At 42.6% G+C, this 17,205-nt stretch overlaps 2 protein-coding genes across 2 annotated transcripts; one reads left to right on the top strand and one right to left on the bottom strand.

Moving 5' to 3' along the window:
• Window positions 1–136: 136 nt before the first annotated feature.
• On the bottom strand, window positions 137–12,811 carry LOC129831918 (guided entry of tail-anchored proteins factor 1-like). Its single transcript, XM_055895537.1, has 5 exons — window positions 12,686–12,811; window positions 10,785–10,950; window positions 1,309–1,376; window positions 1,028–1,142; window positions 137–702 (listed from the first exon to the last, which is right to left on the bottom strand). Exons 1-5 carry the CDS (start codon window positions 12,773–12,775, stop codon window positions 629–631), a joined length of 513 nt encoding a protein of 170 aa, XP_055751512.1. The 5' UTR covers window positions 12,776–12,811; the 3' UTR covers window positions 137–628.
• A 469-nt stretch (window positions 12,812–13,280) lies between these two features.
• On the top strand, window positions 13,281–16,568 carry LOC129831914 (high mobility group nucleosome-binding domain-containing protein 3-like). Its single transcript, XM_055895481.1, has 6 exons — window positions 13,281–13,474; window positions 14,854–14,877; window positions 14,966–14,995; window positions 15,115–15,153; window positions 15,269–15,400; window positions 15,614–16,568. The coding sequence occupies exons 1-6, from the start codon at window positions 13,457–13,459 to the stop codon at window positions 15,677–15,679; spliced, it is 309 nt and encodes a 102-aa protein (XP_055751456.1). The 5' UTR covers window positions 13,281–13,456; the 3' UTR covers window positions 15,680–16,568.
• The last annotated feature ends 637 nt before the right edge of the window (window positions 16,569–17,205 follow it).

Genomic DNA, 17,205 nt, shown 5'->3' with positions numbered 1-17,205 from the left:
ATTCCTTAACTCCCTTGAAATCAGATTGTAATGAAAGCAACATTCAATGAAGACCATTCCTATGCCACAATGGTACAATTTTGTAACAGCTTCTGTAAAATACCCAAGATGCTAAGAACAACCAACACTTGAAGCCTTCGGATTTCAAATTCTTTATTGTGTTGAAGTACGCATATTTTCTTATGCAAACTTCAACACTTCCAAAACCCAAACAGTAAACTTTGTGATATTAGTTCAGCAAATGAAAATGTGCCACATACCATGCCTACAATTAACATGAATAACAAAATGACATAACAATTAAACAATTTTCACACTTCTTGCTCAACTCATCTCAATAAGTTGGAATGAGATTTAAATACATGGTCATTAAAACATGCTCATACAATCATTACGCAGAGTAGCAACTTATGAAATAACATCCAATTCCAAAGCCAACATGAGAGACCGTCAAATATGTGCAATAACACTGGCAACGTAAGGCAACGTTTGAATATGGGGTGCTTTGTAAAAAAGTGCTTACCAACAGTACCGGTTTAAACTTTATTATCAAAGCGCTGAGTAACACTGCCTGACTTCATTCTCAGAACATTTGGGGAATAAATAAGACATGAGAAGATACCATTCCTTAGCTAACAGCATGTAGACCAATAGACACCACTTTGTTGCACACCACCAGCCAGCATGTGATTCCAACACCACCTGAAAGGATAAAAAGACTGGTTTCAAATAGGTTTCGTCAGAGTTGTCGGTTAGCAGTATTTGATAACAGTTTTCAAAAGAAAAGAAAGTGTCATTTGGATACAACAGAGTTTTGAATTCCATGTTAAGATAAAAGAGTCATGTGATTCTATCTTCAGTATTTATAGAGACCGAATAAAAGGGACATTCAGTAGTCGTCTATAATTAACCAAGACTAGGTCTTTTACACATTAAACACTAAACTTTACAATGATTACAATTAATTTACCCACAGTGAAAGCAAGTGTGGGCCTCAATTCTCAGGTGTTAAAATCACACAATTTACCTGCTACTCTAGATGGGAAAGCCACCAGCCGCTCCAGGGGGGCAATCCACTTACTGGGTACAACAGTCACTGGGTCAGCATAATACTTCCAAATCAGTGAGATCATCAGAGCAGCCTAGAGAGACACGAGAAAACAGCCTGATTCAGTGCATCAGAATTACTTGTGCATGTCTTCTGGTGGTGACAACTGACATTTTAAAATGTGTATGTGTATGTATATTTTGTACCTATTAAAGAATATAGGACATACTGTATTTCTCATTTAAATATGTTTAACTAACCTGCAGGATATAAAAACCTATATTCACCATCCATTTCATTTTGGCTTGTTGAGCAGTTCTTGACTTGACTGTAAGAAGAAAAAAACAAAATGACCAATCTGCACAGGAACTATCTAAATTAATTATTGGTATCCATTCTATAAATATCAAAGAAATATCCACTAAAATGCCTACAGACATACATTACATGTTAGGAATTTTGGCAGATCTAATAACAGTTGCCTTGTGTGTTCTTCACAATTAATTTCAGTGTATACTACACAACATGCATTGGAATAGAACCTGCTTTGTATGGTATGGACAAGTAAGACTGATGTGTGACCAGTGTATACAGTGCATTTTTTTAAAAAGTCTGTTTATTTAACTAGGCAAGCCATTTAAGAACAAATTCTTATTTACAATGACAGCCTACCCCAGCCAAACCCTAACCCAGACGGCGCTGGGCCAATTGTGCGCCACCCTATGGAACTCCCAATCACAGCCAGTTGTGATACAGCCTGGAATCGAACCAGGCTCTGTAGTGACGCCTCTAGCACTGAGATGCAGTGTCTTAGACCGCTGCGCCACTCGGGTATGACTGGAGAAATACATGTGGTGCATTTCAATGTGAAAATGCTTTTGATTCCAAAATAGTGAAATATTCCTGACTTTGAACAACAGGATTTGAACTTGAAGGCATGTTGATTGATAGGCAGTGGCCCTGAACTGAGACAACATATACAACACCATATATCAAGGTCACCTGCGTTGTGACTCATTTAAACAATATGGTAAAGAGTGAACGTGTGGACTTTTTTGGCCATTTTGACAAATTCAAAACTAGTTATTTTAAACAAAACCCCAAAAATTGCCTTTGGGTTTTTGCCACAACCTGTATTTGCCCCTGTACAAAAAAATAATAATACTGTAACAGAAATCCACTGAGGAATGTTTTCCAAACAAACCATTCTCATTCCTGAGAATTTGTCCTTAACATAATAAATAAAATAAAAATCCATCTGAGTATAGTATTTCCTTGTTTGCTCGGTCATAGCCCTTACGGTTACAGGGCAGGCGCCATAGTGTAATGCAAAGGCTGTCATTCATTTGACATTAACTCGTCAAATGGCTGTTGGAGACATGTGGTTGTTGTCTGATAGTCAATGGAGTGTGTGTCTGTATGACACACTCGTAATGGAGCTCTATACTATGCTTCCTGCCTCTGTAGAGTTCAGAGCTATGGCCTGGACGTGAAGGAGAGCAACAAGCAGCAACTGCAACAACAGGCCCCCAAGTGAACACTCAGTCTGTTATCTAAACCCCACCTCCCACTGTCCACACATGGTGCGTTAACATGCAAGTCCCCTATAGGCAGCAGAGAGCAGTTTGAAAAACCTAGAGGTATGGATCATTTGGTTTCCCGCCTTTTTGCCCCTTATCTTATATAGAAGGTAAATGATGGAGCTATAGCATCTGCATCTACATTGCTTGCTGTTTGGGGTTTTAGGCTGGGTTTCTGTATAAGCACTTTGTGAGATCTGCTGATTTGAGAGGAGCTACAGGAGGGGCTCATCTTAACTGCTGGAATGGAATCAATGTAACAGTATCAAACAGCCTATAGCTCCTCCCACCAGCCTGCACTGAGCTATAGTAAAAGTCTGACTTTCATCTAACCCCCCCAAAGGTGTGATAATGTCTCACTATTAGGGTTCCAAAAAGGGTCGGAAATTTACCATGGGATGTTAAGCCCGGGAATTTTGCTTAAATTCATCAAAAAAGTTAGCTTATAACAGTTAACTTTTTTTGTGGGATACACATAAGGCAACTCTAGGTCTTGTGGCATATTTTGGTTAAACTATCCCCAATTCAATGGAATTGCAACCCTCTGCATGCACAGTGCATTCTTCCATCACATGTACAGTGCACTCTTCCATCACATGTAAAGCTGATTCTCAAGATCTTGCACACTAATGAGATGCTATTGAGCCTACACTACTACACTGTCTGAGCCAAGGACTACATGCTTTCTGGTAAGTTTTTATTACAATACTGGGAGGGTTGAATATATTTTATAATGAGATACATGATTTTTTGTAAACTAGTAGCCTATGGCAAAGTGTGTTTAAATCATTTCTAACTTAACAATTTCTGCTAGTTAGTTTTTGCTACCATGTGGGTTTTAGCTTGCTTGAGCCTGCTAACTGAGGAGTGTTAATTCAGCTGTTTGGACTTGTTTAATCTAACTGCTTAACTATTTATCTGTACATGGAATTGTATTTGGATTTTTACATTTTTATTTTAATCTTTACAGGAAAATGCCATGGGCACTATATGATGTGTGGAGACATGGGGACAGAAGACAAAGGACAGTGAGACCCTGGCTTAATCTTAGACACATGGAACGTAGGGTGAATATGGAGGGTACGGGGTAACAAGGAGATGGACAGCAGTGGAACTAAGGACTCTAGATATGGAAACAGACCAATGAAACGGGGGGACAGTTTGCGGGACTCTACCCGAAGGAGCAGGTCCCGTGTGGACAGCCATACCCTCCGGCCAATGCGGTAGTGGGGAGCTGGAGTCTGGTGGCGGTCCGCTTATTGACGATACCTCGAGTTGGTCTTGAGAAATGCTACCCGAGCTCTTCTCCAGGTACGTCGACAGCGGCGAACGAACATCTGGGCCGAGGGTGTTGACTTCCGGTTCTTGTTCTGGGAAGAGCGGAGGTTGATTCCCCTTTTGAGTGCTCCATGGGGTGAGTCCCGTTGCTGAACAGGGAAGGGTGTTCCGGGCATACTCCACCCAGACCAGTTGTCAGCTCCAGGTAGTGGGGTTGGTTGAGACCAGACATCTTAGGGTGGTCTCAAGGTCCTGGTTAGCTCGCGTCGACTGGCCGTTCGACTGGGGGTGGAATCCGGAGGATAGGCTGGTCGACGCCCAAATTAGGGTGCAAAACGCCTTCCAAAACTGAGATGAGAATTGAGGACCCCAGTCGAAAACCATATCCACCGGGAGTCCATGGATCCGGAAGATGTGCTGCACCGTGAGCTGGGCCGTTTCCTTGGCAGAGGGAAGTTTGGGGAGAGGGATGAAATGAGTGGCCTTAGAGAACCGACCCACCACTGTCAGAATGACGGTGTTGCCATCAGACGGGAGAAGCCCAGTGAACGAAGTCCAGAGAGATATGGGACCAGGGACGATGAGGAACCGGTAGTGGCTGAAGGCCAGAAGGAGCTTGCAGTGGAGTCTTATTCTGGGCGCACACCATGCATGCGGTGACAACGGCAGAGACGTCAGGAACCATTGTGGGCCACCAGAAACGTTGTCGGAGGAATGCTAGGGTACGACGGGAACCTGGATGACAGGTTAGCCTGGAGGAATGAGCTCATTCCAGGAACCGGGACCGGACTGAGTTAGGGACAAACAGCCGGTTAGCCGGGCCCCCTTCAGGTCCAGGCTGGGAGCATTGTGCCTTGCGAACCAGGATCTCAATACCCCAACCTACTGTGGCTGCAAGGCTTGAGGTAGGGATAATGGTTTCGGAGACCAAGGGTGTGGCAGAGGAACTGTATAGGCGGGAGAGAGCGTCAGGCTTAACATTTTTGGACCCTGTGCGGTAGGAAACGGTGAAGTTGAATCTAGTAAACAAGAGAGCCCACCGAGCCTGCCTGGAGTTAAGGCACTTGGCTGTACGGAGATATTCCAAATTTTTATGGCCGGTCCAGGCCAAGAATGACTGTTCTGTTCCTTCCAGCCAGTGCCTCCACTCTCCCAATGATATCTTGACCTCCAGGAGTTCTCGGTTGCCTACGTCATAGTTCCTCTCTGCAGGATTGAGACAATGGGACAGGAAGGCACAGGGATGAAGCTTTTGGTCTGGCCCCCACGCCAACATCAGAAGCATCAACCTCAACCACAAATTGACGAGACGGGTCCGGATGGATGAGAATGGGTGCTGTTGTGAACCAATGCTTCAGGTCCACAAAGGCTTTGTCGACAGCTGGAGATCCTGTGAACGGTACTTTGGGAGAGGTGAGTGCATAGAGGTGGGCCGCCAGGGTGCTGTAACCCCGAATGAAACGCTGGTAGAAGTTAGCAAAGCCTAGGAATCGTTGCAACTGCACCCTGGACTTAGGTTGAGGCCAATCCACCACTGCTTTCACCTTACCAGAATCCATCTGGACATTAGCCTCAGCAATGACATATCCCAGAAAGGCGATTGTAGAGCGGTGGAACTCACACTACTCAGCTTTCACACAAACAATTGGTTCTCCAGGAGGCGCTAAAGGACCTGCCTGACATGAAGAACATGTTCTTGGGCAGACCGGGAAAAAAACAGGATGTCGTCAAGGTAGACGAACACAAAATGGTTTAGCATGTCCCGGAGCACATCGTTTACCAAAGCCTGGAAGACAGCGGGGCGTTGGTGAGACCAAACGGCATGACCTGGTACTCATAATGTCCGCTGGCTGTGTTGAAGGCTGTTTTCCAATCATCCCCTACGTGTATCCAAACCAGATGGTAGGCATTCCGATGGTCCAGCTTGGGAAAAAGGGTGGCCCCCTGAAGAGGTTCAAAAGCCGAGGAGAGGAGTGGTAGGGGTACCGATTTTTAACCGTAATGTCATTCAGTCCCCAGTAGTCAATGCACGGATGCAGGGTCAAATCAAATCAAATGTATTTATATAGCCCTTCTTACATCAGCTGATATCTCAAAGTGCTGTACAGAAACCCAGTCTAAAACCCCAAACAGCAAGCAATGCAGGTGTAGAAGCACGGTGGCTAGGAAAAACTCCCTAGAAAGGCAAAAACCTCAGAAGAAACTTAGAGAGGAAACAGGCTATGAAGGGTGGCCAGTCCTCTTCTGGCTGTGCCGGGTGGAGATCATAACAGAACATGGCCAAGATGTTCAAATGTTCATAAATGACCAGCATGGTCAAATAATAATAATCACAGTAGTTGTCGAGGGTGCAACAAGTCAGAACCTCAGGAGTAAATGTCAGTTGGCTTTTCATAGCCGATCATTGAGAGTATCTCTACCGCTCCTGCTGTCTCTAGAGAGTTGAAAACAGCAGGTCTGGGACAGGTAGCACGTCCGGTGAACAGGTCAGGATTCCATAGCTGCAGGCAGAACATTTGAAACTGGAGCAGCAGCACGGCCAGGTGGACTGGGGACAGCAAGGAGTCAACATGCCAGGTAGTCCTGAGGCATGGTCCTAGGGCCTGGGCACAAAGAAAAACCCTGCGCCGGCAGAAGATGCAGACGGACGGACGGCCCCAGTAGCCAGATACTCCTCTATGTACTCCTCCATAGCCTTGGTCTCCGGCCCGGATAGAGAATATAGCCGACCCTGAGGTGGTGTGGTGTCTGGGAGAAAATCAATGACACAATCATAAGGACGGTGCGGGGGGAAGGGAAGTAGCATGTGGCTTACTGAAAACTTCAAGGAGGTCATGGTATTCAGTGGGAATGGCAGAAACATCCAAAGCCTTGCTAACATCCTGACCAAGACGTCTGGGGGAAGGCTGTGCAGCTTGAAGACAGTGGGAATGGCAAAATGGGTTCCAACCCAGGATGGAGCTCGTGGTCCAGTCAATAACAGGGTTGTGTTTTTGGAGCCATGAAAATCCCAAGACAACCAGAACATGGGGAGATGCAATAAGGAGGATCTGTATGGTCTCACTGTGGTTACCTGAAATATATAGCCCCAGAGTCAATGAGCAATCGGAGAGACAGACTGGTCTCCCCACAGCAAAAGCACAAAAAAAAAGTGCGCGGGTGATGGGAAATAGGGAACTCCCAGTCGGCCTCACCAGAGTACTTGTACCCACCAGAGACAAAGGTTTCCTAAGAGGGCAGGTAGCTACAGTATATAATGTCCTGCCCCTCCACAGTACAGACAACAGTTTGAACTCATCCTATGTGAGCGTTCCCCAACCGATAACCTAGCTCTTCCCAATTGCATAGGCTCAGGAGTATCCAACTCACCCGTCATTGATGATTCACGAGGGAACTCGGGGGGTTTCGTATCCTCTCTGAAAAACTGCCTTTGGGAACTTCCGGATTCCTTCGAAGGTGAGCGAGCCATAGCGGATCAACGAGTGTGCCCGAGACCAGACCTCTCACTCCTGCGTTCCCTTAGGCGTCCATCAATTCTAATGGTGAGGGAGATGAGGGAGTCGAGGTCCACCGGTAATTCCCGAGCAGCTAGCACATCTTTTACCACCTCACATAATCCGTGAAGAAAGGTATCGAAAAGAGACTCCGGATTCCATGCACTCTCGGCGGCCAACGTGCAAAAATCAATCGCGTAGTCTGCCACACTACTGGAGTTTTGAAGTAATTCAAGAAGTTTACTGGCCGCCTCTTTCCCGGATACCAGAGAATCAAATACCTTCCTCACCCCGCAATGAAATCCTCCACATGACAACAAATGGCGGATTGTTGCTCTCAAACTGCCGTAGCCCAGGAGAGCGCCCTTCATGATATTAGCGTAATAATATACGCTATCTTCGACCGGTCCGAAGGGAATGAAGATGGCTGCAGCTGAAAAATAAGGGAGCATTGAGAAAGATAACCCCGGCAGGTTCCAGGATCCCCAGAATATTGCTCCGGAGGTGTTAAGCAGGGTTCTCGGGGAGCCGGGGTAGGCTGTACAAACCCACCACTGATAGTAGACAGGTTAGTGGGTGGTTGGGAGGTCTGAGGTGGCAGGTTGCCTATGAGCTAACTCACTGATTCGCACCAAGATAGCCTTGAACCCTTGGTCGTGACATTCCGTCAGGGAACGAAGCCCTTCCAAAAGGTCCAACAGTAGATCCTCATGCCACCCAATGGTGGCTCCCTGCAAGGAGACAGCATGGCGGAGCTGGTCCAAGTCTGCTGGGTCTGTCATGGCCAGTTCGTACTATACAGGCACAAGGCGAGACTCAGATGCAGACACGGGAGGCAGATGGTTTGAGTCTTTGATATTTATTATATCTAAAAGGGGTAGGCAAGAGAATGGTCGTGGACAGGCAAAAAGTCAAAACCAGTTCAGAGTCCAGCAGGTACAGTGTGGCAGGCAAGCTCAAGGTCAGGGCAGGCATAATTGTCATGCAGGCGGGTAACGTCCAGAAAACAGGAAAGGATCAAAACTGGGAGGACTAGTAAAAGAGGATAGAAAAGGCAGGCGCACAGGAAAAACACACTGGTTGACTTGGAACATACAAAACAAACTGGCACAGAGAGACAGGAAACACAGGGATATATACACCAGTGATAACAAGCGACACCTGGATAGGGTGGAGACAATAACAAGGATAGGTGAAACTGATCAGGGTGTGACAGGGACAATAGACACACCGGTCTCTACATTGCAGATGAGCTGAAGGCAGTCATCAATGACCTTGGACCACAGAAGGCATTTGCACTGGTGACAGACAATGCAGCGAAAATGAAGGCTGCTTTGTCTAAAGTGGAGGAGTCCTACCCTCACATCACACCCATTGGCTGTGCTGCTCATGCATTGAATCTGCTCCTCAAGGACATCATGGCACTGAAAACAATGGATACACTCTACAAGAGAGCCAAGGAAATGTTTAGCTATGTGAAGGGTCATCAAGTTATAGCAGCAATCTACCTCACCAAGCAAATTGAGAAGAATAAGAGCACCACATTGAAGCTGCCCAGCAACACCAGTTGGGGTGGTGTTGTCATCGTGTTTGACAGTCTCCTGGAGGGGAAGGAGTCTCTCCAAGAAATGGCCATATCACAGTCTGCCGATATGGATAGCCCCATCAAGAGGATCCTCCTAGATTATGTATTTTGGGAGAGAGTGGTAAGCAGCCTGAAACTCCTGAAATCTGTAGCCATTGCACGGATTGAGGGAGACAATGCCATCCTGTCTGATGTTGACTCTGCTTGCAGATGTAAGAGAAGAAATCCTTACTGCCCTGTCCATTTCACTGTTGCTCCATGCAGAGGAAACTGCAGTTCTGAAATACATCAAAAAGCGTGAAGACTTCTGCCTGAAGCTCATACACGCCGCAGCGTACATGTTGGACCCCTAGTATGCTGGCAAGAGCATCCTGTCTGGTGCAGAGATCAACAAGGCCTATGGTGTCATCACTACCGTGTCTCACCACCTTGGCCTGGATGAGGGCAAGGTTTTTGGCAGTTTGGAAAAGTACACTTCCAAGCAAGGGCTTTGGGATAGAGATGCAATATGGCAGTCATACCAACCTATCTCATCAGCCACCTGGTGGAAAGGACTTTGTGGATGTGAGGCTCTTTCCCTTGTTGCCTCCATCATCCTTCAAATCCCACCAACATCAGCCGTCTCAGAGCGCAACTGGGCCTTGTTTGGGAACACACACACCAAAGCATGCAACAGGCTGACCAATACAAGGGTTGCAAAATTGGTGGCCATCCGAGAAAATGGGAGGCTTTTTGAGCCTGACAACGAGCCATCCTCAACAAGGTTGGAAAGTGACAGTGAAGATGAGGCCTCAGAGTCTGATGTTCAAGAGGTGGACATTGAGGAGGTCCAGGGAGAAGACATGGAAGCCTGAGAGGAAGACAGTCTAGAAACTAAAGCTTTGGTTATCATTTTACAGATGTATGTTGAAAACGTTTTTGGGTGATGCGATGGATCATTGGGGATCATTCAATATCCCCTTTCTTTTGTTCTTCAGTGAAATCATCTCATGTGAAGAGTCAACTCATTTAATTAAAGTTCAATTCGTAACTAAATAGTTTTTATTTCTATTGGAAGGATGTAATAATTTGCAATTATGTCTACTTATGATAAGGTAAAATGTTTATGTTTCTGTCTCCATATGATATGGTAAATATATCCAATGCAAAAAACATCTACATTTAAATTATATTAATATTAATTTACATGTATTTCTGTTAATTCCCATATATTCCCATGGAAAGTTTCCACCTCTGAATATTCCCCCAAATGGCAACCCTACTCACTATCAGGGATTTTTCTGCCATTGCATTCTCTGGCCGGGCAGCCTAAGCATTTTTTCACGCCACCTAATTCCGAAACAGTGTTAAATTTAAAAAAATTATAATAATACAATACATTTTTGGGATGGAAAAACACTTTCAGTATAAACTTAAAACAACTAAAACCAGCTATAAAGTATGTAGAAAATTTAAAAGACATATTTTTAAATTAAATAACCTTTATAAAAGCTAGAATATCAGGTGGAATTGAAAATTCCAAAGCAATGAATTTAGCAGTATTAGCAATGGCGAATTGCAAGAAATAAGCTTTAAAACAATTTTCTCTTAGCTCCATTGCAGAAGGTGGAATTGCATTAAATTTACTTTAAAACTGCAAAAATGTCTCAGCTCCATGGAGAAAATGTGTAGAACTGCAGGAAATTTCTCTACATGGCCAAGATAGGGGTGTAGAGAAATTCAGCAGAGCCAACTGGACCGACCACGCCCCCTGCCACACTGACCACCTAAACCCACTTTAAATTGTGTGTCTCTCTTACCATGTGTCTTCAGCTTGTCAGTCATCTTGTTGATTTTGCGCTCTAGTCTGGCGTATCTGGCAAACTCATCCATCATGCTAACGGAGTTGTGCTCCTTCTTCATCTCCTGGATCTCAGCCCTCATATCCCTCTCCTGCTCAGCATCGTTCTGAAGGACCTTCGACAGCTTCACATCCCAACAGACAAACATTTAATTTTATATTTTGCTAGAACATAGCAAAAACACACTACTAGGCCTACTGCCAACAGATGGCGCTATTATTCCATATGTTTTTTGTCATTTTCAATGGGAAATGACAAAATACGTAAGGAATAAAAGCACCATCTGTTGCAGCAGGGCTAATACACTACATGTTTAGCCTGGTTTCTGATAGGAGATAACTTTGGGATTGTTACCAGTTTTCCCTTGATCATGACTCAGTTTCATTACACATAATTCATTGGACGAAGGTGTCTTCTATACAGTGGAACTTTGTTAAGAGCCCCGACGCTCAATCTGAACATTAACACGCATCGCTTAAGGTACGGTTTTGGAAGCATAAGAAAGGACCTTATCTTTTATATCAGCGAGAAATAAAGGTAAATTTAAACACACCTTGCTATGTTTAGGGTTAGTGTTCCTATGTGGCCATATCTCCATATTACAGCGCTTGTTTATGGCAGCCAAGAGGCAGGCCACCAGTGCTAATTAGCATGCTCCGAACACCTGTGTGTAAGTGTAACTCGGGAAGTGTAGAGGAAGTGTAGTTTCTTCGGATGGAGGCCCCCATAGCTGTATGTATCTGTGCAAAACTGCTACAGTAAGTGTAGATTTTTTATTTGAAACATTCTTTCTCCCTGGTGAAAGATAAGGGCCATATGTTTCGAAAGCCAAATCGCAAGTGATGATTATTGATGTTCCTAAACATTAAAACACAGCGTCAGGATTGTAGTTCACATGAGGTAGTCGTGGACAAAGCTAATGGCTGAAAACTGTAGGGAGAAGGCAGAATGCCGCCTAGAGTTTGTGAGCTAGTTCCCAGTATGTTACTGCAACAAAAGTGCAAAATTATTGGAAAGTTGTACTATGTCCGATAAACACTGTACGTCATCCTGATAAATGTGTTGTTCTGATAGTCAATGATGTTCGTGAATTGCATTCACATGTAGGATACCAAATGTTTTACTAATTGTAAAGTCTATTTTCTTTGTAATGAAATTGCCTTGGCAAGTGACAAGTATTTTCTGCCTCCATGGGTCATTTATGGTTTATTGCATGAGAACATGCAACACCTGGTTTAAGAGTATATTGCTTAATAAGGCACAATGAGGTTTGGTATATGGCCAAAATATCACATCTACGGGCTGTTCTTAACCACGATGCAATGCGGAGTGCCTGGATACAGCCCTTAGTCATGGTATGTGTCATACCATGACCACAAACCCCCCACAAGCCTTATTGCTATTATAAACTGGTTACAAAATTAATTAGAACAGTAAAAATAAATGGTTTGTCATACCAATGGTATATGGTCTTATATACCATGGCTTTCAGCCAATCAGCATTCAGGGGTCGACCCACCCAGATTATGACAACCCATTTTCTTTGCCTATAGGCTAGAAATACCATAATACCTCAGATGTATTGACATGTTATGGTTGCTATTTGAATATGTACCCAATAGATAACTACACGGCATTATCTACCCGGCAATATTATCAGCCTAACACACCTTCCATGATCCAATGTAACAATTTGCCAACAGGATGGAATGGTTGGTTAGCTTCGTTGTTTGAGGGGCGCGAGAGGTGAAATAGCAAGCTAGCTAATTTAACCTGTGCAAATATGCCAAAACATTACATGATTTACAAGCCAACCCTGCATTTCTCACACTACCAATGCCTAAATAACCCCTACTTACGAAAGAGGAAATGGTCGGCAACAGTATTTTGAAGAGATTGCACAAAAAGACAGATCCCAGCACCAGGAACCAAGCGCACCCGGCAGCCATTTTTTCTTATCAACCTTTGTCGCTGCTGCGCTCATCATAAATGGAAGACACATCCAGTCTGAACTATGGGCTGATTTTCACATTAGAAACTCTTATTTATTCAAATACAGCATATTTTATTAACTTCAAATCATTATGAGAATGTGCAAAATATATGCATAAGAAGATGTAATATATAAATTCATCCACATAGGCTAAATTTACTAAATTACTTTATTCAATAAAATAATATTGACAATTCTATCAGGGTAATTTACAGTATGTGTATATTATTCTAATATAATATCAACGAAAATAACACTTTTGAATCCAGCTATACCCACCCCTTTAATAAAAATTTAAAGTTGGAACGACTGATTGGCATACAAACATACCCACACAGGTAACTTGCTATGGTTTAAAAATATGTTGCCTGGACCTTAAAGCCAATCAATGGCAACAAGGGGCGGAGAATGCATTGGCCGTCAGGTTGGTAGGATAAGGAATATAATATAGAGAGGGGGATCCAATCCGGTTTCAGCTCGTTTCTGTACGTAGGCCTACTGATGGCACATTTATGATAGTTACAGTGTGTTCTGAAGGTGCTGACTGAGTTACATCGAACACTTTCAGAAGCCTGCACTGAATGTTCAGTAACTGAGAAGGCTAATTTATTATCTAGACAATACAAGTAAAGCAGCCATGCCGAAAAGAAGCAAAGTAAGTTGGATTGTGTATCTTTAATTTAAACCTTATTTTACAATATATAATTTAACACAGGTGTTTTATAAATAGCTGCAACAATTGCATGTACGCTAAAATATGCTTGATACAATGTAACACGTTTGCTTTAAAGTCTGAATGTGTTTTTGTGTGTCTGTCTTGTTGATATGGAAGTGGCGCCTTTTTACTTAGTGCAGTAACATTTTCCATTCGATCTCACTTTCTCCTTTTAATAACCCGTACATGATAAACTATCGCAGCTTGGGCTTTTTATATAAGTAACGTAATCATCTCATTTAATTTGACGCATATATTGGGTATTTAATTCATGTAAAGTAGGTTAATAGCCTTCTCAGCAATGAGATCAGACAAAGGGGTGTAACCCACCAGCGATGTAAGTAAGCTAGCTACATGTTGCCATTGCAGAAATGCGTGCATAAACTATAGGATATTTTGTGAATATTGGAAGTGCTTTAATCGCCTACATATTAAGTTCACGTTTGTATTCAAATACTTTTAATAGCCCCGTTTTAATCCTAAAAAAACAGACGCTTGTGGCATCCTATATTATCACTTTGTGTCCTGTGTGCAGTAAAGCGTAGTGTAATGCGCGACACCCTATGGCATGGAAAGGTACAGTCTTTGGAGTGTCATGGCAGCCCTTGGAAGTACGAAAGGCATCGACAACTCAGCGTTATGTATCACTTAAATGGGGTCATAGAATATATTTTTTTAAAGAAAAAGACCACCTGAATTATAGGTGCTCACAGTAATAAAAAAAAAATGTTTTGATATTTGTTCGTGCGTATTTCTTGTCTTTGCTTCCCTAACAATGTTGCATTATGTAACATTGAATTTCTCTGGACATGCACGAAAGCGCATAAGGGATCGTATAAGGGTGGATCAGGAAATTATAGATATTACTAATGGCGGGAACATACAGTAGACTGGTTGACATGGCGGGTGGATGGATGCCTTCATGTAACAAAATCTCCGTGTGTTGCTGGTGGATTGGGGGGGCTGCTATTTGGCCTTTATGTGTACAGGCTACTAAAGCCTGACTATAACATACTGTTTTACTTGTCGCTCTCCCGGTAACTGGTACCACAAAGGCTCTATTTTTGCATCATGACAATAGGAAAAGTAAAATGGCATAGTAATGTAAATACGTTAGCCTACCCTCCCCCACACAGTTTCAGATTACATAATTCCTCGTTAATTTGGGGGTGGAGCGGCGGGCGTACAGCATGTGAGCCCATCCCCCTCCCCAAGCATTACACTCCCACTTCTCCCGGCCGCTCCCGATCCATGAATGTGGGATTGTTGTTCTTGGTTTTTACTAACATTTTATTTTCTCTCTCCCCCCACCCCCACAGGCAAGTAATGACACTGAAGTCGAGGTTAGTATTTCATGCTATTATATTTGTCCATTATAAATCAATTATTTTTCTGCAATAACTGATTTAACTTTTTTGTTTTTCTCACCAGCCAAAAAGGCGATCCACGAGGTTGTCATCCGTAAGTTTACTATATATCATAATATTTATATGTTGTATAGCCTATTTATGATGTTTTCGATTAATAGATGCTATTGTCTTTGTAATTGGTCTAATTATCAAATATTCATTATTTTGCAGAAACCCACTACTCCGGCTAAACCAGAGCCTAAGACAAAGGTAAAAACAAATGTTGTAATTGTCAACTTTTGCTGAAACCAAAACGCACCCAATTATTATGCGTACTATATATTTTTACATTGACATGTATCTCATGTTTTTCTGTTTCTTGTAGACACCAGTCAAGGCAGCAGCCAAGCCCAAAAAAGTAAAGGAGGTTGTAGAGAAGGCCAAGCCTGAGGAGAAGAAAGAAGATCCTGAGGAAAAAGCAGCACCGGCAGAAAATGGAGAGACCAAAGATGAGGAGGCAAGACTTGTTGGTTTAGTTTCAATTATACGATATGCCATGCCACTGATATATACAGCATTCAAAATCAGGAGTATTAGGTATTACAAACAGGCCAACTATTATAATTGGCATTGACAGCTGTTTGTCCCCCACACAGAAATATTGTGTAACCAACAAGACCTAAAATAACTATGCTATAATATGAGAATGTTCTTTTTTTTAATCCTCCAGGAGGTAGCAGAAGAGGCAGATGCTGATGCAGATGAGCCTGAGAAAGAGGAGGATGAGGCAGAATAATATGCTTACACTTGCCAGTGCTCCCCGTACCTCCTTTCTTGTACAATGCAGAGGAATATTTTTATCAACTATTTTCTTAAGAAAAGGCAGGTTGTGTAGTAGTAAGATTGTAGAAACACTTTTTTCCCCTTGTTTTTTTACACCTCTGAAAGAAAAGTTATGGTCATTGTGTGTTTCCCTTTTCTTTTGTAGTCTGGGGCAGTTGTCAGAGGGGGGGGCAGGTTTGCAGCAATGACATGCAATCATGTCAATATCAGGAATTTGTTATTCAACTGGGAGAGCTTGTCTGACACTAACATTCCATTGGCTTTATGAGGTACAGTTTATTTAACCTGTATTGTATGGGGAAGGGTTGGGGGGGTTATACACAATAATACTTGTTTGATTTTTGTTTATAATGGGTAAGAAGGTGGTGACTGTTTAAGCTGTGTTTTATGAATCCACAGTTATGGTTCATCATCATCCTCCCTAGTACATGTACTGGATTTTTCGTCAGGCCTGTGCATTATGTTAAATGTTGTTTGACTCTGTTCGGTGATGGCATTGCAATAACATTTGATATAGCTGCTGTGAAACTAAGGTTTTTTCATAATTTCTATGCAGTATGTAATGGTACGTTGTGAGGAATGGGGATGGTTCATGTGTTTTTAGCCAAGCTAATAACATGAAATGCATTACAGTGTTAAACATACTGGTTGTAGCTTATCCTTTTGGGGATACTGATATTAATGACTGTACTTTCACTCAATCTTTCAGGTGAACATAGCAGCTGTAGCAAGATTTACATGTGGTTTTAGGATTTTATGTACAGTATTTCTCCTTTTTTTGTAGCTGTATCTGTTTCATGATTGATATAAACATGCCAATTTAATTAAATGGTTGTAATTTCTCTGTTTTCTCTGTTCTCTTATTGATCACAAGTGAAATAAAACCTGTATACACGTGATATTCTAATTCACAGACACTTACTATGCATTGATTAAATACTCTGTAATATCTCTTATACAATATTGATTGAAAATGTGTGTTTGTTTTTTTGGTGCTTGCCAAATATTGAGCATATGTCTGTAATTCTATTAGGCCAGTGTAGCCATACACCACCTCAGGCTATTTGACGAGTAGCTGCATGACAATCACAATATTTCAGGGATTGTCAACCTGTGGCCCGAATTCGTCCCGTTATTGATTTTATTCCCCCGCCCCCAAGTTTTCGGGATAAATTCTAATAGCCTACAATGATCCGTTGGGCTTCTTGTGTAAATTTGAAGAGTGCACATTATTTATGTTCCGGTCCCGACCATCTGCTCAGGAAAAAATCGGCCAAAAATCAGCTGGATCTAATTGATGGCCCATTAACTATTTCAACCAATTAGTTACCTATTAATAACAGTTATAACTATCAATAAAATTATGCTTTTTTTATAAGTAACTACTCAGTTATACCTACTTATGAAACTTTCATATCTGTTGCATATGTCATTCTTTTTTCAATATGACTTTATTTTTTAACACATGACATTTGTTGT

The sequence above is a fragment of the Salvelinus fontinalis genome, chromosome 33, assembly GCF_029448725.1.
Source record: "Salvelinus fontinalis isolate EN_2023a chromosome 33, ASM2944872v1, whole genome shotgun sequence".
Classification (NCBI taxonomy): Eukaryota; Metazoa; Chordata; class Actinopteri; order Salmoniformes; family Salmonidae; genus Salvelinus; species Salvelinus fontinalis.
This window is presented reverse-complemented; position numbering and strand designations above follow the sequence as displayed.